Below are 25,272 nucleotides of genomic sequence, written 5' to 3' on the forward strand. Positions count from 1 at the left end.
GAAAGTAGATGATCATCTTACCATTAGTAGAATCAGCCCCGTGGTTAGAACTTATGTATGAGTCACTGGCTTGGTTTACTTTCATCAGGAGAAAATGAATGTTCTTTTCCTTCTAGGGTTTTATGAGTACTATTTCTCTTATATTTGCTTTTGTTAAGAGCTTTGTTCTTTTCTTCCTGTATGTTCTAAAAAAACTAAGTGCTGCCCTAGCCGGTTTGGCTCAGTGGATGGAGCGTCGGCCTGCAGACTGAAGGGTCCCAGGTTCGATTCCGGTGAAGGGCACATGCCCAGGTTGTGGGCTCAATCCCCAGTGTGGGGCGTGCAGGAGGCAGCTGATCAATGATTCTCTCTCATTGATATTTCTATCTCTCTCTCCCTCTCCCTTTCTCTCTGAAATCAATAAATATATTTTTTTAAAAAACTCAAAAAAACAACAACTAAGTGCTAATACTGTACTTGAGCCAGCTGGCAAATCTGGTTTACCAGTAAGATCACCCTGAAGGACCAACAGAAATGGAACGGGGAAGGACATTTTTAATTAACTTCAGTACTTTCCAGACAAGATAGTGCAAATCAAATGTTTATCTGGTACCTGCTGTTTGTCAAAGGGACTCAAATCGTAGACATGTTGTTTACAAAACTGCTCAAAGGAGATGTCTCAGTAAAGACACTGAGTCCCGGCTCTGCTGCTTCGGAGCTTTGTGATCATGGACAATCACTTAACTTCTCTTACCTTCATAGTTGTTATTGTTTTTAACTAGAGAAGCAGATTTAGGATTATTTGGAGGAACAAATGAGTTTTGTCAAAATGTTTTGTTAATTGTAAAGTCTTTTCATTCAAAGTAGATGTTATTCATTGAAACACCTACAGAGTCCAGGCCTGTGCACAGGCAAAGTTGAACAAAGATATTCACATTGATGCCCCTGAAGGATTTAGGTGTTCATTGAATGCTTGCTGAGAGTTTGGAAGAATTTGCGGAGAAGGCATGACCCACTCCGTGTGCTGTCGAGGAAAGCCTCAGGGGTGAGGTGAGGATGGAGGTGTGGAGGTACTTCTCAGGGAGATCTGTCATGGAGATAAGGAAACCCAGGCATGCTCAGGCAAGGTCAAGGGGAATTTTCTGTTGGAGAGTAGGATGATGAGTATGATTAAGGCTTCCAGGAAAACATAGAGAGAGGTTAAAAAATAAAGAGACAGCTCTTTTGGGGGGTCGGGTGGAAAGAGGGGGTACAGGTGGGGAGTTTGGCATTAGGACTTACTGGGGAAAGTGTTATAACAGATAGTGCTAGATGTGATGCCAGAGCTGAAGAAGCCAGAGGTGGAGATGGGGAGCCAAAAAGAGTTATCTTCCTAGAGGTTGTCCATTGCTGTGGTCCTGGGAGAAGAGAGAAGAATAGAGGGCAGGGGGGCCACCTTGTCCATTACAGTGCGGAGGGTTCCCAGGCGCACTCCTGGCCACCTGGACCTTCTTGAAGGAGAGTGTGAGCCAAGGCGAGAGAAACCAGAGCTAGAGGACAGTGAAGCCCCTCAACAGACTTCTGCATGTTTGTGGACAAGGATAAGCTTAAACTCTTGCTGAGAATGTGCTTAAAGTTTGAGTCATAGATTACTAGGCTGCTTAGCTGGTCAGGTCTCTTTAACTGATGAGGTTAAATAAATAACTTCTTACGGGCCAAGAGCTGGGGGTAGAGCACATGTCCCAACATGGTGCTCCTCCATTTGGAAGTGTTTCATAGAGGTGGTTTTTGTTTTTATATAAAAAGTTGATTTTTTAATTGAATTTACTGTGGTGACATTGGTTAACAAAATTATAGATTTCAGGGGTACAATTCTAAAATAGATGATCTGTACATTGTATTGTGTGTTCACCACCCCAAGTCCGGTTTCCTTCCATCTCCATTCATACTCTCTTTACCTTTTCCTACTTATTAGAGGTGTTTTAAATCAGTGTGTTTGCTTTAGAGAGAAGGCAAAGTTATAGACCCTGTGTAAGTCATACACTTGTGAATTCTCCTCTGCTGGTCAAAGGTCATAGTACCCTCAACAGAGCTCAATTAGCTTTTCGATGCCTCACGTTCCCATCATATAAAATGATGCATTATCATAAGACTTTGAAGAGGAAATGTTTTGAAAATCTTGATGTGCCGTATACATGTGATTTATGTCATTTCTTAATAAGCCTGTTGATCTGTTACTGTGTCCATGGGGCCCAATTGTCAGCCAAATGATCCTGTGAAATACCAACTCCAGAGGAACATGTGCGAAAAGGGCACAGATGAGGCAAAAATGTATTTGGTTTTTATCACTTGGCAGGATTGGATGACAGGCTTGGGCGGGGGTGGCAAGAATGAGAGTGAGCCAAGATTGGCAGAAATGTCAGAAGCGTATGTGTTCTTTTTAAAAATCTTTACATCAAAATTTTAACTTGTTCACATGATTGATAGTTCTGGGAGGCAGTGGTTAGGAGGGAACGTGGTCTCAGATTGGACCTACATTCACATGTCAGTGGTAGTCATGGAAGATTAATGTCAGAACCTTATATTTTTCATCTATCAAATGAGTCATTGTGAAGATTAAATGAGATAGTGTGGGACTTAGTGTGCATTTAGTTGTTGAGGATATCTTACAGTGGTCATCACCATAAAGCTGATGCATTATCAGTTAGATGCTCAAATATTTGCGTTATGTGGTTAAATTTTTTTCCTTAGTTATATTTCTAGAGAATTGTTATGGGTAGTCATAGGAACCAAATCTGGATTACGGAATATATACTACTTATGTCTTTGGACTCAGGGGTTAAGAAAAAGGGGCACAGTGAAGGGGAGAAATCATCTATACAGAGTGTGTTTCTTGAAGCTGTGGGAGATGGAGGAGAAAATACCAATTCCATTGTCAACAGTACCTGGGCATCTGGTTATGATAGTTTTAAGTATATAAAGTTATTTACTTATAGTTGTAAAGAACTTATCATTATAAAAAACAAGACTACTCATAATGTAAAAACTATTTCTCTTCATTGAGCTTTAGTTTGCTGGAGTTAGTGACTGGCTTTGCATGGACTGCTCTGAAATGGCGCCTTGCTGATTTCACCCTCATTCATTAACTGAGCAGCCACAGTTGGCTTTGCATTCTCCTGGCCTCTGTGAAGTTTTAAGAAATATTAATGATGTGGTAGGCACTTCTCAAGATCTTTGGAAGCATAGACGACCAGAATGTTAACCTAATTATTTTCTTCAGTGCTTATCTCTTAAACATTTCACCACTTCCTGGCCTGTGTTAATCCTCTGTTCTAGGTAAAGTGACCTTCTCACCAGTCCCTTTTGCTCACTAGGTGCTGTGTTGCTTCTCCATCTTTGTTTAGAGGGCGTCCTCCTCTGGCTGGCTTGTTTTTCTCTTCTCTCCTACAGCATTTTACTAGACCATGCAACCCAGCACTTAACTATATAGTATTCTGTCTTGTATTCACTGTCATCTATTAAGTGTCCCCCCCCTCCCCAGATTATAAACTCCCTAAAGGTAGGGGCTATGCTTGCTCTAGGAGTTCTTCATCACTTTTATCTCACACAGTGCTTGGGAAAGAGTAGTCATTAAGTGTGCAGCCTGGCATCAGACAGGCATGAGTCTGAATCGTTGCTCTGCCACTGACCAGCTGTGTGACTTTGGGCAAATTACTTAACCTCTCTGAGCCTGCTTCTTCATCTATAAAGTAGCAGTGGTGTCTTATATATCATAAGTGCCCAGTAAAACTTCAATACTACTATTGTTAGTCTTCAATTCAACAATGGGTTATTGAGTACCTACCATGTGTTAGGCATTGTGCTGGCTCCTGGTCCTGGGAACTGATGTTGAACACAGCAGATAAGATCCCTGTAGGGAGAATAGACATTATACAGATATGTAATTATCAACGTAAGTACCAAGAAGAAATAAAGTAGCTACAGGAGAATAATTGAGGGAGGTCTTTTTAGTCTGGGACATTAGGAAGGACTTGCTGAGAAATTATTTTAAATGATACTTGAAGATAAATAGACGTTTTGCCAGTAGGAGTATCCCAAGCAGAGAGAACAGCATGTTCAAAGGCCTGGGGCTAGAGAGTGCTTGGTATGTGCGCAGAGGTCTGGACAAAAGCCATCCTGGTGGTGGAGGGAGTGAGGGGTTAGTCCTCAACCCAGTGGGTGAGCTGTGAGCCTTTATGGTTCAGGCAGCTGGCGACTGGGGCACATCCCTTCCCTTCATCACCTCCTTTTCTCTGAAATGGGACTAAGATGTAATAATTAAATGCTAACAGTTTTGCAGTTTAGCTTATTTATTGGCCATGATTTGAAATGAATGAATTATCCTATGAAAGTGAATTTTTCAGAAACCAAGCCTACCCTTTTAAGTGCCAAAGGTTTTGTTGTTGTTCCAGTGGAAATTTTTCTAAAATACTTCTCTGTCTTCTTAGTCAACCGAATGAGCCTGGATCATTGAGATGACATTATGCTACACCACGACTCACAGTAATGGCACTAATGCCCTCAAGATGAGATATGTGGGATCATATCCTCCCATTCCGAGCAGCCCAGATTTATAAGCCTAGTGCCATTGTCTTGTTGAAAAAAAATTTTTTTCCCCCTGCAGAAATGATGGTCCCATTGCAATATCCGGTTCCTTTAGCTGCTGCCCCTGTCCCCAGATTTGATTTGCTGCTTCTAATGTAAGCTAGGAAAAGAGATGACTAATTTTAGGCAATTCTAACAAGCTTAGCAAATTGATTTAGAGTGCTGGTCTGCAAGTTCCTCTTAGAGGTCAAATGCATGGATTTTTATTGCATGGATGGCGGCACCAGAGGTCTCCGCTGCTTCCTCAGTGAGCGGCCAGGTTGTGGAGGTTTGTAGATGATGGAGCTTGCTGTCACCTCTGCTTTTAACACTAGAGTGTTGTCCAGCAGGGAGCTGATTTTTTTTTTTATGAAGACAGAGCAGTGGAAAAGTAATTTAACCTCCTGAGAGGTTAAATTAATGATGAGTCATAGACTTTAAAGCTTATAGGGACTAGAAATGTTGTCATTCCAGCCTCCCCTCCCTTGGTGGTGAAGTAAGGTTAAGCTGCTCAAGTTCACCAGGCTTGAGGCACAGCTGGAAATAAAATTCAGGTTCCCTGCTAGCCCAGTGCTCACCTCTGTATCATCCTGCCTTGCAGACAAGTCTGAATAACTGAATACGTTTGAAAACTTGAATAAGAGTTTATGTTTAGCCTTTTCATTTCTAAGAATAGTCTCCCTGAGAACTGAACATTTGCGATCTTGTTTTTGGCTCATTTTTATGACCCTAGCAGTGCCACACTTAGCAGAACGGTACTCTGGTCAGAGCATCATCCAGGTCCTGCTCCAGGCCTCTCTTGTACGACACTGTGCCCTGTCCACCCTTGTGTTCCCTGTTAGACCAACGCCTTATCTTTGTATGTTATTTCATTTGATTCTTATTATTCCGGTGAGTGAAGGAGCATAATTCAGTTTCATACCAGAGAAAATGGATTCCCAAGAGAGAATAGGATTTGTGCCTACTTCCCCAACCAGTTAGTCACTGCACTAGGCTTTAACACCACACCCCTTTGTCACTTTATTTTCATGGGACAGGCTGTCTTCTGTGGATTAAATGTCTAGCATGTTTAGGCTTTATTTTTAGACTTCTGTAAGAAGCATGTTGAAAGCTCCATGAGCACAGAAAGTGTATGATCACTGTTTCCCCAGCACCCCAAGTAGGGTCTGGCACATGGTAGGCACCACCTTGTGCCATGTATTTGTTGAAAGTAGGAGTGTGTGTGAGGGATACCATCATTGCATTCACTCCCTCATTTACTTGCCAGAGAGGTTGTTCCCGATGACAAGATGGTTGGTCGTCTGCGTGTGTCTTTTTTTTAAAATTGAGTTTATTGGGGTGACATTAGTTAACAAAATCATGCAGGTTTCAAGTATGTCACTCAACGAAATATCATCTGCATACTGTGTTGTGCGCCCATTTCCCAAAGTAAAGTTTGTTTCCATCTCCATTTATTCTCCCTTTTTCCTTTTTCACCTCTTTCCACCCTCCTTCCCCCTGGCTATCACCATACTGTTGTCTGAATTAGTGTTTCGGGTTTCTTCGGATATATTCCCAAAAGTGGGATCGCTGGGTCAAAAGGCAGATCCATTTTTAAATTTTTGAGGTAACTTCATACTGTTTTCCACAGTGGCTGCATCAGTCTGCATTGCCACCAACAGTGCACAAGGGTTCCCCTTGTCTGTTGATTTATTGCTGGCAGCCATTCTGCAGGTGTGAGGTGATATCTCATTGTAGTTTTAATTTGCATCTCTCTGATGATTAGTGACATTGAGCATCTTTTCGTATGTCTGTTGGCCCTCTGTATATCATTTTTGGAGATGTGTCTATTCAGTTCCTTTGCCCATTTTTAAATTGGGTGGTTTGTCTTCTTGGTGTTGAATTGTGTAAGTTCTTCATATATTTTGGATATTAACCCCTAATCAGATGTGTCATCGGTGAGTATGTTCTCCCATTCAGTGGGTTGTCTTTGTATTTTGTTGATGGCTTCTTTTGTTTGCTCCCTGTGTCTTTTAAACTGGGCCTGCCATGTGACACTGAGCCGGCTCGGGTGTGTGGGAGGCAGTTCTCTGTGTTTTACTTTTGATCAGGTGTGTAACTAAAGATAGGCAGAAGTTTCTCATTACCTAGTTTTTTCCAAGCTACAGTGACTCTCGGGACCAACTTTAAGTTCTCCAAGCTATAGTAACAGTAATTTAATGAGGCTTCAGGTTTAATTAGATCTGAAGGCAAAGTTATTTCCATGAAGAATGTAGTGTTTTAGGCTTTGAAATGATAGGCAGTAAACTTGTGGGTGAGTCTTGCAGTAGCTGTCAAGGTGGCCTTATTTCAGAGGAGGCAGTACAAGCTGTCCCCCTACTTTCTAATATAATGACTCCCCGAAAACCAGTTTGGTTATAAATGTCCGCCAGTGACTCCCTGCTGCCCAGAGCTCCCCTACTGGGGGCAGTAAATGGCTGTCCGTGCCATCTGGGACACTAGAAATCACTGTTCAACAGGTGATGAAAAAAAGACTCAGAACAGTGTGTCAGCGAATAATGATGTTGGGATGTGTGCCCTAAATGAAATCAAGACCACTGGTGTTAGTGTGGCGAGGGTAGTAGGGGCTCTCTGACCCAGTCTGTAACTTAGCCAGTGTAGCAGAAGAATAAACTGACATGGTCAATGAGTACTTCTTATAGCAGCCTTTCATTTATCCTTTTTTAAAAGTAATAGATTATATACTTTTATTATTTTTAAAATCCTCACCCAAGGATATTTTTTTCCATTGATTTCTAGAGAGTGTAGACAGGAAGGAGGAGGATTTTCATTATTTAACTTTTTATATTTAATTCTTTGTCCTGTGTGGAATCTCTTTGGGAATGGGGATAAGAAGAGAGTTAGGAATCCATCTTTATATATTTTTTCCAAATAGCTAGTTTTTCCCAGCTGTTTGACCACTAACTTGCACTGTGAGCTTTATCATACACCAGCGATTTTCAACTGGTGTGCTGAGGTGTGCAGCAAGAATTTTAAAAATATTCAATACCTGACTATTTAGTCAGGGGCTCTGCCCTCTTTTCCAGATTTAAAAAAAAAAAAAGTCAACAGCCAACACAAGCAATAGCCACTCGGTGTGAATGAATCAAAATTACACCTTTTTTTTGGGTCAGATTGGCAAAAAATATACTTTTTTTTTTTTTTTTTTTTTTGGTGTGCTGCAGAATTTTAGTAATTAGTTTATGTGTGCCATGAGATGAAAAGGGAACCTCACCCAGTCTCGGACTTTGGCTTGTCTCTTCCTGTGCCAGTAACTGGGGATTAATCAATCTCTCTAGATGTGGCAAGTTTCCTGATAGATCAGGTGACATTTTACATAGCTAGTCTTCAACTTCCTGGTTTCTGAGGTTCCTATCCTAGGATGTGATTAAGTAATGTAAATTACGTATTTACCATGTGGCCCCTCTGAGTACTGGCTCTTGGCTTGTTAGTCACACAAACAGCATATTTACTACGTGTGTGTGTGTGTGTGTGTGTGTGTGTTTTTAATTTTGACCTGCTTCTAGAACATACATTTGGCCGACTGTTTAGCAATATGTAGTGGTCAGATCATGTTCTCTTTATGCTAAATAATCTGTCCCTTTTGCAACACAGCTATTGTTCCCCAGAAATAAAACATGCTGCAAACCTCCCCCACCTTCTCCATTCTGCTTGTCATGTGTACAGACAGCTAACACATAACATCATTTTGTAACAGTGCTTGAGGTAGACATTCACTCTGCCTTCTGTGGGCTGGACTTGACTCCTAAATGTTCTTATATGTTCCGTATTTTAACATCTTTTATATGTTCTGGATTTTAACAGTATAGGATATTCATTGGTTATATTGTGTTGGACATTTGGGGTTTTCTCTTCCTGGAGAGATTATTTTGCTTTTCAGTTCTCTGGAGCCATAAGCTTTGTCCTTTGCTCATATTTCTTTTATTCCTCTTACTTTGCCTTGATTAGAACAATTGAACCATAACTTATTGGGTGATTATGTTCAATTGTATATACCACTGGAAACCATGCCCGTTTGAGTCAGTGATCCTGTGGCCTCGTCTCAGCTTTCTTGGGTATTTCAAACAGAAGTACTTTTTTCCTCACACACATTTTTCTGTATTTTTATTTCCCTTTGGTTCCCACCTTAACTTTGTTTATCCTGATTTGAAATTCTTATTTAACAAGTACTTAATAGCATCTACTGTACACTCAGCACTTCACTAGTTGGCAATGTTAATATAGTTTATGTTACTCTTTGAAAATTTTCCAAATCCTTACATATGTCTTCATGTTTGTGCTTCCTGCACAACTGCCTTCGACCCGCCATCTTGCTGCTCCGACCTCTGTAATCCCTGCTTAAACCTCGGGGTGCAGGCAGACCTTTATTCTTCTTACTCATATACTAGTATGTAATCCACTCGCGGCCAGTGCCTCTCAACGCTTCGATGTGTCCGGGGAATCTTTACCAATTTCTGACTGTGTGGATGGAGTTGGTGGGAACTACAGTTGATGGTGGCTATAGCCTCCATGTCCTCCCCAGACCACCAGCTCGTTTCTTCAGCTGAGGGGACATCTGGGCCCTCCCCTTCCCGGCACTGTGCCCTGGACACTCTCCAGACAGTAACCGAGGGCAGAGGTAGGCCCTTGTTTTGTCCTTTGTCTGTCAGGGATTATTGTAGTTTGTTGCCTCGAAGTCCAGGGTCTTGAAAATGATGGTTTCATATAGTTTGTGTTTTCAGTTGTTTCCGGTGGGAAGGTTAATCTGATCCCTGCTGGTCTCTCTTGGCCAGAAGCAGAAGTCTTCTCAGAATAGAACTTTTCATATTTAGACTCGTTTCTGTCCTGGGGAAATTAAGTGGGTCTGGCCTTATCTTTTCATCCTCCTCCTTTTCAGAGCTTCACAAGTAATTCTTAAAGAAAATGAATTTCATTTTTATTGAATGCCTTTTATGTGCTACATTATATATTTTTGCTAAAGTGAATAGGCTTGGTCCCTGTACCAGATGTTCCTCAGGTCTAGTGAGGGAGGCAGACAATGTTCTTATTGCTATAATTAAAAGTAATACGTATTTTGAAATATCTATGATGCCATCACAATGTAGAGTGACATGTATAGTATGTTAAATATGATAAATGATGTCACATTAGAATTGATGGCCTTGTGCTGACACTTGTGAATTCTGTCCCCTAATCATGACCAGCAGTGTTTACCCTTTCCTGGACACCTGTAACCCTCCCATGGACGGCGTACAATTGTATCTGTGCTCTTGGTCCCCTGACTCTCCTGGATTTGTCTCCTCTCCATATGACCTTTTCTCTCTACCTGAGTTTTGGTCTGTTGTCAAATCTGATTTCATTTTTTTTTCTTTTACTTTAACATAGGAATGTTAAAGACTGAAATATAAAAAATTAGCTGCATTTGCTGTAGATGGATGAGCTTTTTCAATGAGTTTGTTTATTTTCTAAAGTAAAATGTAATTGGCTATTGGGATGGTGCCGGGAGCCGGTCCATCCTTGCTGCTTGACACACTTATTTTCTAAAGTAAAATGTAATTGGCTATTGGGATAGGAAGGGAGAAAGGGTTAAGAGTAGCAGAAGAGCCCTAACTGGTTTGGCTCAGTGGATAGAGCGTCGGCCTGCCAACTGAAAGGTCCCAGGTTCGATTCTGGTCAAGGGCGTGTACCTTGGTTTCGGGCACATCCCCAGTAGGAGGTGTGCAGGAGGCAACTGATCGATGTTTCTCTCTCATCGATGTTTCTAACTCTCTATCCCTCTCCCTTCCTCTCTGTAAAAAATCAATAAAATATATTTTTTAAAAAAAGAGTAGCAGAAGACCACAATTATAGTTAACTAGAGGCCCAGTGCATGAAATTTGTGCACTCAGGGTGGGGGGGGTCCCTCAGCCCAGCTTGTGCCCTCTCACAGTCCGGGAGCCCCGTGATCGATCACCCCAAAGGGAGCAAAGGGCGGCTCCGCCCACCCCCCACGGCACCACTGCCAGTTAGCCTGGGCATCCCTCTTTGGGGTGATTGTGGAGCCCCCCGATTGATTGATGGCCCCACCAGCCAGTGGCCTGGGCCTCCCTCTGCAGGGCGATCATGGGGCAATGGCCAGGCCCCCGACCAATTGCATTGCACCCGCCTTGGCTGGCCTGGTGCCAGTGGGTGTCATAACGTGGTCGTCTGGAAGGTCATTCTGCTGTTCGGACTTTCGTTCGATTTGCATATTACACTTTTATTGTTATAGATAAATCTGGCCTACTTTTCCAAAGGGACTCTTCGGATGATGAATGAGGCCAGCTGTCCTTTGAGTTGTTTAGGAGAAGCTCAGGTTGCTAGTGACATCTAAGAATCTTCCCCTCTGGGATTGGACAGCAGGAGACGGGAGTAATACCACTGTACATTGACTGGGTTCAAAGGTGAGAGTGCGGGCCCTGATTGGCTCAAGGTAAGCCATGTTGTTGCGTGAGCAAGACAGCAGGACTCCAATGGTGGATTTGTCTTTTCTCCTGGTCAGCGGCTGTGACCTGAGCCTTCCTTGGAGAGAGAGCCTCTGTTTAGGTGACTGTTAACCGGGTGGTCTATCTGGTGCTTGTGGTAGCTCTGGATCTTTCTACTTCTCCTCAAGGAGCTCATTGATGTGATTTCAGACCCTATCCTCACTCAAAAGAATATGCCATCTTGCTCTGTGCGGAGTATCTTGCAAGACACAGTGCTGTGTCCGTTTTTATGCTGCTGGTTCCAGATGTCTCCAGCAGCCCTGCTTTTCCGCAGATGCTTGGCCACTGTGTGAGCATGAATAGCCTTTCTGTCCTGCAGAGGCGGTGAGAAGCTCTGCCCGAGCGTTTGAGAGTTAACCAGCATTCACTGAGCAAGCCCTCTGTGCGGCACTGATTGTGCCTCTTACAGAGACTGTACAAGAGATTCTGCTGACCTCAAATGTACTTCCAGTCCGGAGGGGAAATAGCAGAGGTGAATTCAGAGGCCCGTTCAGGAAGACCACCAAAGAAAATGAGAAGATAAGCAAAACAGTGTTTTGAGTTCTGTTTCTTCAGACGTCTCTGTTGAGATTGGCAGCTTGAGTGGCCCAGAGACTGCCATCCACCATTTACAGACATGTGCTATTTTGAGATTGAGTCTGTGGTTTGGGAAGATTGTAGAACCATTTCAACAAATGCTTAATGAGTGTGCAAAGTGCCGTGGTAGGCACAGGGAACACCGAAAAGTATAAAGTTATAGCCTCTGCTTCTAGGGAACCGCTCCTTAATGTTTGGAAAGGCAGGGCATGTTTAAGGTTTTAAAAATCTTAAGATATATGTCTTCATAGGAGGAAAGCAGAATTGTCAACACAGTAGAAATATACACTAAACTGTTAACCCCTCTGGGGAGTGGGGCTTGGGTGATGGGGCAGGTGGCGGACGAAGAGGAAGGGTCTTCACGTTTTCTGTATACATTTCTGTGTGGTTGAACATTTTTACCAAGTGCCAGTGCAGCCTTTTTGGAATTATTTCTTCATTAGCTAACAACAACAACAATAGAGACTAGAAGATTATAAACATAGTGTTAGCCTTGAATATCTTTGTGTGATAGGATTATGAAAGATTTATATTCATTATACCTCCCTTTTGCCTACATTTTCTGTAATGGATATATATTATTTTATAAGTAGAGAAAGAAAGTATTTGAAAACCAAAACCCAAAAGCACCTACAATGATTACTAATACTGCGTTTTAGCCTTGGTTGGTGTGGCTCGAGCACCAAAGGGTGTCGGGTTCAATTCTCAGTCAAGGGCATGTATCTGGGTTGCAGGTTCAGTCCCGGGCCCTGGTCAGGGTACATGCAGGAGGCAACCAATTAATATGTCTCTCTCACATTGATGTTTCTCCCTCTTTCTTTCTCTCTCTCTCTCTCTCTCTCTCTCCCCACCCCCTTCCTTCCTTCCCTCCCTTCTACTCTCTCTAAAAATCAATGGGAAAATATCCTCAGGTGAGGATTAACAAAAAAAATATAGCTGAATTTTAATATGTTTACCATATTTTGGATACACTACACCAGCTCTCCTTTTTTTTTTTTTATCTCCTCACTCTTACCACAACTCTATTAAGGTTGTTCTATTATTATTATTATTGTTATTATTTACTATTATTATCTACTACTAGATAATTACTACTATCTATCTACTATTATCATTATCTACTAATATCTACTATTATTACTACTATTATCATTATCAACCACTATTTTAAATGTGAAAGAAGGGCATTTGCTCTCGCTTCTCAGAACCTTGTCATTTTGAGAGAGCCTAGGAGCAAAAGGAATCTAGTTATTAACCATGCACCTGTACTGTGAAGGCTGCCTAGAAAAATTGGTTATGCTGATTGGGTTACAGTTATAGCTGTCAGTGTGGGCTGTGATCCCTTGTTTTAAAGCATCCTAAGAATACTTTCTACATATTTATATTTAGTTCTGTTGGAGAAAGCAATGAGATTACCCCATCTCCCCATCTGGTGCAGTGAAGACAGCTCATCTGCTTGGCTTACTTTGTATAATTAATTTTTAAACTTCTGGTAGAATGTCTTTAAGCATATCTCAGAATTAAAATCTCCAAGTTATTTGTAATTTAAGTTAAGTAGTTAAATCCTGTCCTGCAAATTTTGTTCAGGGAATCCAAGTCCCCTTATAATTATGAATTTAATTACTTTGAAAGTAATAGTGTTCTGAATTATTTAAGGGAGGCAAAGACTGAAGGAAAGATGTCATTTGTAAATGAATTTCTTTTTTTCCCCCTTACAGCATGTATTTGATGATCTCAGTGGCTCAGTATCCTTGTCTTGGGTTGGAGATAGCACTGGGGTAAGTAATATTTTGAGGCTGTGAATTCAACTAAGCAAGAAGAACATGTAGATGTGGGGAGTTTAAGCACTAAGTGTTATTTTCTGAAACTGCTTCCAACCTCAGACACAGAAATACATGTTTCCAGGACAAACTCTCAGGAAACTGTGGTTGGCTTGGTTTTGCTTTAGAATGGGAAACATCCTGTAACCACCCTCTTCCATAATGGGAAGATAGACACCTTTTGAGTCCTTGGTGGCTGCTTGGCATCAAGATGAGCAAGAAGAAAGAGGGAAGCATGTGCTGTATGCTGAGAAGTGAGCCTCACAACACATGGGAAGACTAGTGTGGAAGCTGAAACCTGCGCATCACACATCTTGGCATTTTTCCTCCAAAATGCATTTTCCCACAGTTACTGTTGAAGGACTGTGGCGCCCATGGGCTCATGGCTGTTTAGTTCCATCTGTGTCCCTTTCCCTACAACAAAGGAGGTGCTGCCAGGATTGGGAGAGTGGAAGGAGCGTCTGTCAGCTCCTTATTCTCCAATGTGGAGCCCGTCTCCCAGTAGGAGGGTGCACTTGGGATGCATCGGCCCCAGGTCTTGACTCAGGACTTGGTGTTAGCTGCTCTGTTATTATCCTGCCTGAACAAGGGCAGGGCCACAGTTCATACCCTCCCCTCTGGTATTCCATGAATGTATGCATCATAGCATTGAGGCACACGATGGCTATGTCAGGAATCCAAAGAAATATTGGAGCTGAAGAGCAAGTTATAAATTAATTATCTTAATTAATTTTTAAACTTCTGGTAGAATGTCTTTAAGCATGTCTCAGTTTCTTCTAAAATTTGAGTTGTGCTCTAATTTCCATGATTTATCCATTTATTTAAGATAGTTGGTATCGCAAGATTTCTTGTTACATGGCCAATTGAGACTCCCTCTTGTACTAATCTATCAGAATTTGTCCTTGTGCATATTTTTATCTAGAAAAATATTTAAGAAATTAATTTCATGGAGAACTGATAGCAGGGAGGAGGAAAGGAGGGAAATATGTGACACAGTGACTTTTGAGCACCCATAGTGCTCTAGCCTCCTGTACACAGAAAGGGAGCTGATTCTTGCCTGAGAATATCTTATACTAATACTAGAGGCCCGGTGCACAAAATTCGTGCATGGGGGTGGAGTTCCCCTCAGCCTGGCCTGCGCCCTCTCACAGTACGGGAGCCCTCGGGGATGTCCGATTGATGGCTTAGGCCCTGGCTGAGTGGCGCTCCCCCTGTGGGAGCACACTGACCACCAGGGGGCAGCTCCTGCATTGAGCGTCTGTCCCCTGATGGTCAGTGTGAGTCATAGCAACCAGTTGTTCTGGTTGTTCCACTGTAAAGGTTGCTGGCTTTTATTATATAGATGGATACAAAATAGTTAAATCCTTCCTTTATTGTAATGGGTAGTTGATTAGCTCTGCCTCACTGCTTCAAGTGTGGGCGACAGGACCGTCTCAACCAAGAGTTGAGACCTTGATTCACTGCAAGCCTTAGTAACTTCTTGGTTTTCTGACTTACTACAGTATAGGCCAGTGGTCGGCAAACTCTGCGCATGGCCCACGAAGTTTCAGTCACACTGTACGTGCGCACCCGCACATGGTATTGGAAGAGTCACACTCAAGGGGCCAAAGAGCCGCCTGTGGTTCGCGAGCTGCAGTTTGCCGACCACGGATATAGGCTACTGAAAAGCAGGGCTCTTGTCAGTCTTTCAGATGTTGATTTAATCCCATCACAGGCAAGCATGTGATTGGACTATCTTTCTTTTTAACTGTGCTTTTGTCTCTCTCCAGATCATTCTAGTCTTGACTACCTTCCATGTACCACTGGTAATTATGACTTTCGGACAGTCCAAGCTATATCGAAGGTGAGATGCATATGGTTGGGGCACTGACTGAATACATTGTGAATGTAAGTTCCCCACTTTTCTAGGCATGATGGAGTCCAACAGTTGATTAAAAAGATCTTTCAGCCATCTTAAATTTTCAACAAACTGTCACATTCAGCACACTTATCATTTACTTAACCTGAAGAAATATGAAAAGGAATCTAGTCCAAGAAGATTAGGTTGACCTGACTAAACAGGAAAGCAGTAAAGGCAGATGGAGAGTGTGTAGGGGTGTGTGTTTTATTAATTTAAATGGATATTTATTTTTGGGAAGGTAGCATGGAGTTCAACAGTCTTTCTACTTATTATAAGCATAGAATGGTTTTTATATCTCTGAAGTAACAATCCTCACTATACCTTCCAAGTAAATGTATTTATGTAACACTTTGTACCTTCCAAGTAAATATATTTATCTAATCCTCTGAGCCCCAGTTTATCTAGATTGTTTCTAGATCAGAAGGAGGTTCTCAGGTCAGACCTACCAAAGTGCCTTATAGTGTTTACACTGGTAACGATGGTGGCAGTGTATGTTCTGGAACCGTACTGTGACAGTTACCAAGTTTTACATGTGTCTTCTCAAAGGTACAGCTTGGTTAAATAGTAGGCTCTTTTCCTTAACTGTAAGATGCAAGACCAGCTAACTCTCAGAAGTTGCTGATAGTCTTCTCCATCATTTGTGCCCGTCTCATTTTCCCCCAAGGGACTCCCCCCAAAATATGGCATCCTAGCAGATAACATAGAAACTCTTCTCAAGGCCAACGGATTTCCCAGCAGCCATCGTACTCTCTCAGGGGCCCAGATACAAGTGAGCCTTTGGTGAATTTCTGAGATGGCCCCTTCTCCAGTAGGTGTAATCTTGATTGCTGATTCTGAGTCTGGAGCCAGTGTTCGCGGCCCTTCAACACAGTGATGTTGACTTAAAAATAGGCTAAGAAGGAATTGCCATTTTGGAATCGCTGTAAGCTCCACAAAGCCAAGGTTCTTGACTAACTTGGAGTTCTCAGCAACTAGCCAAATGACCTATATGTAATAGTAGGCAGGCAGTCCATACTAATTGAATGAATGAATGCCTTGGCTTCTCTTTAGTTTTTAAACTGATAATTTTTTATAAGGATTGACTGTATTATAGAATCATAGTGCTAGAAAGGGCTATAATTTATAGGTGACTTTGTTTATTCAATTAGAATAGTAATTGAACTATTTCAGACAGATGAAAAATATCCTGTTTGGGGAGGAAAAAAATGTATAAAAAGTTGTAACTTCATAACTCTTTCCAATGTTTAAGAAACCTTATTGTCATAAAATTTTTCCTTATGATAGTTTTTCTTGGAAAATTATCTTTCATTATAACAGTAGTGTATTATAGCCTGGCTGGTGTTGCTCAGTGGTTGAGCATTGACCTATGAACCAAGAGGCCACTGGTTTGATTCCTGGTCAGGGCACATGCCCCGGTTGTGGGCTTGATCCCCAATAGGGGGGCATGCAGGAGGCAGCCGATCAGTGTTTTTCTCTCATTGATGATGTTTCTATCTCTCTATCTCTCCCTTCCTCTTTCTCTAAAATCAATAAAAATCATGTGTTGTTTTTTTTTAAAAAAAGCAATATATAACATTTGGAAATTTTAAAGGAAAAATTTCACCCTAACGTCAAGTGTAATCTTAACTTATGTACAGTTTATCTTGATTTTCCCCTTTAATGTTATATCATATGGCTACATAGTTTGGGGAAGCAACATGATACAGTGTAAAGTTGCCAGGTTTTGGTGACAAATAGCCCTGGGATTGAATCTCAGCACTATCATTTGTAAGCAGAATGAGCTTGAGCAAGTTACTTTGCCTCCCGGAGTCTTTTTGTCATCTGTAAAAGAAAGATGATAACAGTGGCCACCTCAGAGCTGTTGTGACTTATGCTTTGCAGTGCCTGGGCTGGAGTAAGAACTTGGGGAGGTTAGCTGCTGCCATGCCAGCAGCCAGCGAGGGCACATAGCCAGACTGTACTGATATTGCTGTGCCAGTTGTTAAAATGAATTCAAAGCCTTCTGTGCCCGTTGGTAAAAAGTGCTTGTCTGCCCCCAGTGCCTCCATGGCTTCTGGAGATGCACGCACACCCCTGCCAACATGCAAGTGCCATGACCCATATCCACTCTGATTGATGCTCATACAATGATATTTTTCATATCCCCTCTGCTAGTTACCCATCATTTTTGTTAGATTGACGGAATTTACTAAGTCATTATTCTCTTGGACACTTAGGTTGCAGCTAATTTTTCACTATTACTAATGCTGTTGTGATAAATATGACACATATATGTGTCAAGAGAATGCTAATTTCCACTTCATTTTTTAGTAGCAAATGAAAACCTCTTATTGACCCCTAGATGTTTTTATTTGTTTGTTTTTTAATCCTCACCTGAGGATTTCCATTGGTCTTTAGAGAGAGTAGAAGAGAGCGAGGAAAGAAGGAGAGAGAGAGAGAGAAAACATCGATGTGAGAGAGACACATGTGGGCTGACACTCTAACCACGGAGCTAAACCGGCCAGGGCGACCCTAGATGTTTTGAAGGCTGTTTACTAAGCTTCTCAACTTCCCCAGGTTGAACTCTCTCCTGTACTTGTTGCTTTAGCCACTTTAATGCTTGTCTTCTGAATTCTCTACATTGCTGTTTAAGTGGGTGACCAGTCAAACCCATAGGGAGGGCAATGTGTTTTCATGACTTTTCCCCATCCTTTTGCTTTTCAGTATTGTGCTTACTTTAAGACTGCCCCAAACAAAAACCAAATGGTTTAAACACCTACCACCATCTGACTCAGCCCTTTTCACCCTGAATCTGTCTGGCCTGTGAGAAACCCTAGCACACACTCGACCTGGAGAGCAGTCCTCTGTGTCTGGTATAGAATCATATTCACAGGGAGGTGCTGTTTCTGCAGGGCACGCAGCAGTTTGGTTGTTTGTTTCTACGAGGTCATTTTGAATATGAATTCTTTCCTCCCTGCTGTTAAGGGAAAGGTCTTCCAGAGGTTAGGTGGAAACTGTAAATATGCCAGTCTCCATCTGGCCTGGCCTGATGTGACTCATGTCATTGAACACGCCAGCCAAGAGGCACATGTTCCTTCAGACACGGGAAAGGAGGGAGCAGTTTGATCAGAATGACTATGCTGAGGTTGCCCAAGTAAAAGCCTGTTGAATCCACTCTGAAAACTCTGGTTTCTCACAGCTTTAATGATTAGACTATTTATTGGGTTATCTCCCTCCACTAACTCACATGTGGTCAAAGGTTTATTTGAGACTCAAATAAAGGCAGCTGGTCACATGCCACCTGCTCTGAGCTGTGCTGCACGGAAGCTCCAGAGAATAGCAGGAAGCTGTCTCTGTTACTCATGCTGAGTTCATAGACCTTGACCTTTAGGGTGTGAAAAAGAATTGTTGAAAAGTTTGGGAAGTAATAACTAAAGTTCCTAGGCATTCATGATTAGGTTAAAACAAATAGTATGTTAATGTCTTCAATTTAAAGGACTTATGTTTGAATGGTATAAATTTCGATTCCCTGTTAAGGAATATTAATAGATTATAAAGTACATTTGCCTCTCACTTTGCAGATACTAACTTTAAAAGGGAACAGGCCACCTAGTTAGGATGATAATTTTGTTTAAGGCTATAGGAGATGTTTTGTACCTTTTTGTTCTATGGTCCCTTAAGTATAACTTTTCACTGTGAGATCAACTTAGTGAAGCACATGTACGCATTATTCGACACCAGAATCCTGTACCTAGTTACTAAAACTACTGGGCCATTTTATTTGCGATTTTTTTTTCCTATTGAGAGTTGTTCAAATTTTGGAAATTAATAAGAGGATCTCTAAAAGATTTCACATTGAAGTTTATTCCATAGTTGATGTAAGTTTTTCAGGTTACTGAGAATTTTTTTAAAAAGGATACCTTAAAGGTATACAACAGATATTGAAGGAAAGTAGAGTAAACCAGCTCCTCCAGGGCATCTTGTATGACAGCTTTTTCAGTGATGTGCTGGGTTCAGCTTTCACTGCTCAGACAGCTGGGGTGAAAAAAGAGACTGAAGTATAATTGGGAATTCAGTTTACCTATGGATTGAAAATCTGCCAGTTTTGCCTGTCACTGATTTTAGTTCTATGTCCTTTGGCACATTTTAATAAGCTGTATTCTCCCTAACTGATCTTTTAGCTGGAAATCTCAATGCAGTCAATTCTCACTCTTCACAATCGTTATGTTCTCCATAGTTCCCATGAATACTGGTTAGTGAATCCTGAACCATTGTTCCTAGAGGAAAATTCTGGGGTAGGTTCTTAAAAACCTCTGATCACAACATTAACTTTCATCAATTGATCAGCACATCACTTTGTTTTATGTGTGTTTCTTATTACTATACATATTGTTTGTGGGTTTTTTAAAATATATTTTTATTGATTCAGAGAGGAAGGGGAGGGGGAGAGAGAGAGAAACATCCTTCCTATATAATAAAAGACTAATATGCAAATTGTCCCCTCAATTGGGAGTTCGACCAGGGGGCAGGGCTGGCTGGCCAACCGCCCATGGCTCCTCCTCCGCCCCCTCCCCCGATCGGGGGGTGGGCCAGCAGGACCCCACCCATGCACAAATTTGTGCACCAGGCCTCTAGTCAATGATAAGAGAGAAAACTGATTGGCTGCCTCCTGCACACCCCCTACTGGGGATTGAGCTAACAACCTGGGCATGTGCCCTGACTGGGAATCGCACCGGTGACCTCTTGGTTCTGGGTCGATGCTCAATTGCTGAGCCATACCAGCCGGCCTAGTATATATTGCTGATTCATTAACATTGAGCTCACAACCAACTCATGTCTGAAAGAAGCTTATCTAACTAGCATATTTTCTTCGAAAGGACATCAAAGCCTTCTTGTGCTCAGAGGCTCTGAATAGCACTTCAACACTATGCTTGGGGGCCATTTTAAACAGCAAAATCACCCATAAAAAACACAAAAATGCAAAATGCAAGGTACTAAATAGACCATGACGAAGACACTTATTTACAGTGTAAGAGCTGAAATACGAAGGCAGCTCGTCCCCTTGTTGGACCTCAGCTGGGAACGTGTGCACTGGGTGACCCTGCGCATGTCTGCAGATCACTGTGGAAGGGCCATGAGTGTGGATGTGGGTTACAAAGAAATGTTAGTGAAGAGGCATAGTCACAGATAGAGAATCTGAGAATAAGAGAATCAGCTGCACACACTTTCCCGATTAGTGAAAACTACAAAATTATAATTATTTTCTTTAGAGTTTTTTGTCATGCCTGTTGTTTTTATGTTGCAATTTATAGTGACTTAATCATGGCAAAAATGAACTAAAGGAATGGAGAAATGGTTAGGCTTGAAAGCCGATCAAATAAGGCTATCTGGGTTGGTTTGATTGTTGAGAAAAATAATATGCAGGATTCTCTGAGATACTGTAGGACTCTCTTACTGTTACTTCTCATTAAATGCCTGCAGGTCAAATGCTTGATGTCACAAGTTCCTATATATGAAAAGTGCAGAAACAAGGGTATAATTCTAGGCTCTGGATGTTTGGGTTGAGTGTCAACATGTGAGTCTTTTGGAAAACCCCAATTTCCAGTGCTTCATCTCATTAAGAACGTTGACACTGCATTTTACCAGAAGTCCATGTGATGATTACTTTTTTTCATTTATTTTAATGAGTTCTAGGTTTTTCTTGTTCTTTGGGGGTATTAGGTTCTATTCCAAAAATATTTATATTCTGCCACGATTTTCTTGAGTTATAAACAGGTGCATACAGTGGGGCCTTGACTTACGAGTTTAATTCGTTCCGTGATGGAGCTCATAACTCAAATTACTCATATGTCAAATCACTGTGACGTTCGCTGCGCCAACTAGCGGTGGTGTATCTGAAGCTGGCTGGTAACCCGAATTTTTTTGAGCTTGCAACTCAAAGCAAAAAATCGGCCGAGAGACAGCTCGTATCAAAAAAAAACACCTCGTTAGTCGGGACACTCGTAAGTCAAGGCCCCACTGTACTCTTATTAATGTTTATACCACAGATATATGCAAAAGTGGTCCTTTATTTTGGTAACCAGAAAGAGCAGAGATTAGGATTGATATATAGAATTATTAAAAAGACTGGTTTCTAAAGCAGATGGTTTCATAGGGTTTTGTTAACTTTTCATCTGACTGCTGCTCATTGCTCTGTTAATTACCATCTGGAATTTGAAAAGTAGATTTTTTAAGTTGTTTTGTTGATTTCCTCTTCATGATATATGTTGTATGCTGATAGAAAAAAACCCTTTTAAATAAAGGGTTTTGTTAAAATACAGGAGTGGGCAAAAGTAGGTTTACAGTTGTTCGAATGGAAAATAATACAGTAATTAATAAATAATAACACAAGAATAAACTCAGTGCTTCCCATACTCAACTGAGACCTACTTTTGCCCAGCCCTGTATATCCCTGAGCCCAGCGTGGCCTCAGCAGAACCTCCCTTCCATGCCAGCAGGTTGATCCATTGCGCTCCATTTGTTTAACTGGCTACAGTACCAGAGTGTTGTAGCTGATGACTTTTTGCTTTGTTCATGTTGCTTTCTTTTTCTGAAGGGCAGGGATGTGCTTGTTGTGCCAAGTTCTTAAAAAGCCAGCAGACTGGCCAACAGGTTTGTGGAGGTTCCCGGGGGATATGGGGCAGGAGGGGAGAATTGTAAGGTGGTGATAATCGAGCTGTTGCCAGCCCCTTTGAAGGTTGTCTGAGCTGCTGCTGACATTTACACTGAGGAGCAGGAATTGTTTATACATCTCTTGGCCTGCCATCAGGAAGATAGGAACTCTTCTTGTACTTCAAAGCCAAAAAGGGGGTGGGGGGAGATATGGAGGAATCTGATGGATAAGTGGTGCCTGGTCCCTCTTTTATTTATCTAGGAATTTTCTGTGTGTGCTTGCTAAGAGATGGGAAGTTATTCAGACAACTTAAAGTCACGTGTAGTTTGCTTTAGCATTCTGTCAGGGACCTAAACAAACACTCCAAGATAATTCCCTCCTGTGTCTCTAGTTTCCTCTTAGCTGATCGGTGCTGCTAGGCCACAGCCCTGGCAAAACAGAGGAAGACTGCAGTTTGTAAGGGAAAAACTCCTCACAGATCATTACAAGTTGTCCCTAGTTTGGAGCTGAGAGTTAAGAGAATTGGATTATAGCTTCAATTTCGCCCTTAATTAACTGGTTGGCTTTTGATAAATTGCCTCCCCTTGAACCTCCTCGTCTGTGAAATGAGGGAGTTGGACAAAATGTTCCCTTCAGTCCCTCGCATTTCTCATGTTCTCTGCTTCTGTGATTATTTGTCGAGATTGTACCATCTTTTACATCATAGTCTACAGTGAAGACCACTGCACATCACATTTATCTTTGGCAACTAATTCGCAATACACAGTGGTCTTCACTGATGGACATTCATGAATATTGAGATTTTGCATGCTACCACTTTTTTCTCTATTGCTTTTTAAGAGAATGGCACATAGTATTAATCCTGTCAGAGTTACACAGCTACTGATTCTTAGGCTTGTATTTTTCAAAATCTAAACATGGAATTGAATACCTCTCACAGATATTGTTGAAATGAACTTCTGGGAAAATCTCTAACAACCTGAGAACTGGCGTTAAGTTGGTTTGTTTCCCTACCTGCGTTTTGTGTGCTGTATGCAGCAGAGACTTGTGCCCAGGGATGGCATCCTCTGGGGGAAACTTGAAGGCTCCTTCTACTCAACTCAGCTTTATCATGAGGACTCTGCATTAATAGATCAGTTAGGAGGCCATTAGCTACACTTAGCAGAGATCCCAGCTCCAACTAGCTTAGTCAGGGAATTAATGACTCATAACTAAATGCACAGGCAGGACAGGCTTCAGGGTCAGCACAGTCCAGTGTCGTAGGTGCTGCTGCTCCACTTATGTTGGCTTTATCTTCAGGTTGTGCTCATGGTGTCAGGACCCCATAGCGACCTTTTGCTTTGCATTAACACCCGACACTTTGGGGACTCAATCTGAGCACTATGGACATTTGGGCCAGATCATTCTGTGATGCTGTGGAACTGTCCTGTGCATTGCAGGGTAGTTAGCAGCATCCCTGGCCTCACCCCATGAGATGCCACTAGCATTTGTGATCATAAAAAATGTCTCCAGACATTACCGAATGGTTGCTTGGAGGGTATTTGTGCAAAAACATCCTGGTTGAGAGCCACTGGTTTAGAAAGAAAGATAGCCCATTTATTTCATCAGGTGGCTAAGGAAATTTGTTTCCTAAGAGAGCCTAAGTTCCCCCCTTTGTCTCACTGCCTCGGTCTGGGTCACTCCCCCACTCCTGACCCCGCACCTGTGAGGGGTGGACTTCAGGCTTATCGAGTCCACACTGGAGCTAGGGATGGCATCAGCTTCCCTGAGGCATGAAACTCGTCAGGGGAGGGGGAGTGCCTCAGTGAAGTCAGAGAACGGGGATGGAAGCTGGGTAGGAACCCAACAGTGGCCATGACCACTGCATCCTAAATGTGTCTTTATTTTTCTTCCTCTCAGTGAGGACTATGGAAAGAACTTTAAGGATATTACAAATCTCATCAATAACACCTTCATTCGGACTGAATTTGGCATGGCTATTGGTCCTGAGAACTCTGGAAAGGTGAGTCTCGTTCGTGCATGTGTAGAGCTGTGCTTGATGCCACACTTGGGCGCTCAGGTGTTAATGTTAGAATGATCCAGAGATACACAGCAGTGCATTTAGTTTGCTATTACTTTGCTTTAAAATTAAAACCTAATTTAATACTGATCACAAAAGAACTGGATTGGTTCCTTTTTGGCCTCTGTCTACGATGCACCCAAACTCTTAGGTGGCAGCTGGTTAGCATTACAGTGTACACTCCTAAGACACACATTTTATTTTAGTCTTTGGCAAACTGGCTGATCTCAAACTGACCGGCTTGCATCCATAGACATGATGCATTATCTCAATTCAGGATAATATTTTTTGATAAGACTAACACTTAAGGAGTGGGGTGCACCAACTAATCTGTCTTTATAATTCTTACTTTGGGAACTGAAATTTTCTTAACTGATGTCTTGTGGAAGTGGTGTAGGACTTCCTGAGCTTTCATAGTGTCACACCCTGAATCTGAATTGCCTTCTTCCTAACCAGGTGATTTTAACAGCAGAGGTGTCTGGAGGAAGTCCCGGAGGAAGAATCTTCAGATCGTCAGATTTTGCAAAGAACTTTGTCCAGACCAATCTCCCATTTCATCCTCTGACTCAGATGATGTATAGCCCTCAGAACTCCAATTATCTTTTAGCCCTCAGCACTGAAGTAAGTCTCCTTGAAGAAGTTGTCTTGCCCTTTGCATTTTTATCCTCTAACATCTAGCCTTGAAAGGCCCCTTTAGCTAATAATTTTATGAAGTATTGGACTGATTTCTGGTGACTTTGTATGTCATGAAATATATATATTTTTTGTGTTTTGTCCTATTTGGTAAAAGGCACAATTACCATGTACTATCTATTCCAGATAAGTATGATATCTAGTTGTCATTACAATTTTTAAAATATTTATTTATTACATTGACTGGGGTGACAGTGATCAACATGATCATATAGGGTTCAGGTGTGGGTTTCTGTTACAAGGTCTTATATTGCACTGTGTGCCCACCACCCAAAGCCAGATCTTCTCCTGTCAGCTTTATTACAGTTTTTAAAAGTGAATATTTGTGTACTATTGGAAAACTGAACTAGAACACAGTGTAATGTAATCATCCTTGCTCTGCAAGGGACAAGCATAGATTGTCACAGTCCTGATGTCATTGTTTCTTTCCTGTGGCCAAACCACATCTTTCTAATTTTTCTTTTTTGTTCGTTGCATAGTCTATCAAGCAT

The 25,272-nt window shown here is 41.8% G+C and overlaps 1 protein-coding gene across 2 annotated transcripts in view; it reads left to right on the forward strand.

Annotated features, from left to right (window-relative positions):
• The first annotated feature begins 13,396 nt into the window (after positions 1-13,396).
• SORT1 (sortilin 1) overlaps positions 13,397-25,272 on the forward strand; it is a 37,609-nt gene continuing 25,733 nt past the window's right edge. For both annotated transcript variants that reach the window (XM_014534632.1, XM_005860059.2), the window contains exons 1-4: positions 13,397-13,456; positions 15,268-15,341; positions 23,929-24,031; positions 24,545-24,709. In XM_014534632.1, the coding sequence (XP_014390118.1) occupies positions 15,310-15,341; positions 23,929-24,031; positions 24,545-24,709 (300 nt within the window). In that variant the 5' untranslated portion in view covers positions 13,397-13,456; positions 15,268-15,309. The remainder of the gene's footprint in view (positions 13,457-15,267; positions 15,342-23,928; positions 24,032-24,544; positions 24,710-25,272) is intronic.

The sequence above is a fragment of the Myotis brandtii genome, unplaced genomic scaffold (assembly GCF_000412655.1).
Source record: "Myotis brandtii unplaced genomic scaffold, ASM41265v1 scaffold131, whole genome shotgun sequence".
Classification (NCBI taxonomy): Eukaryota; Metazoa; Chordata; class Mammalia; order Chiroptera; family Vespertilionidae; genus Myotis; species Myotis brandtii.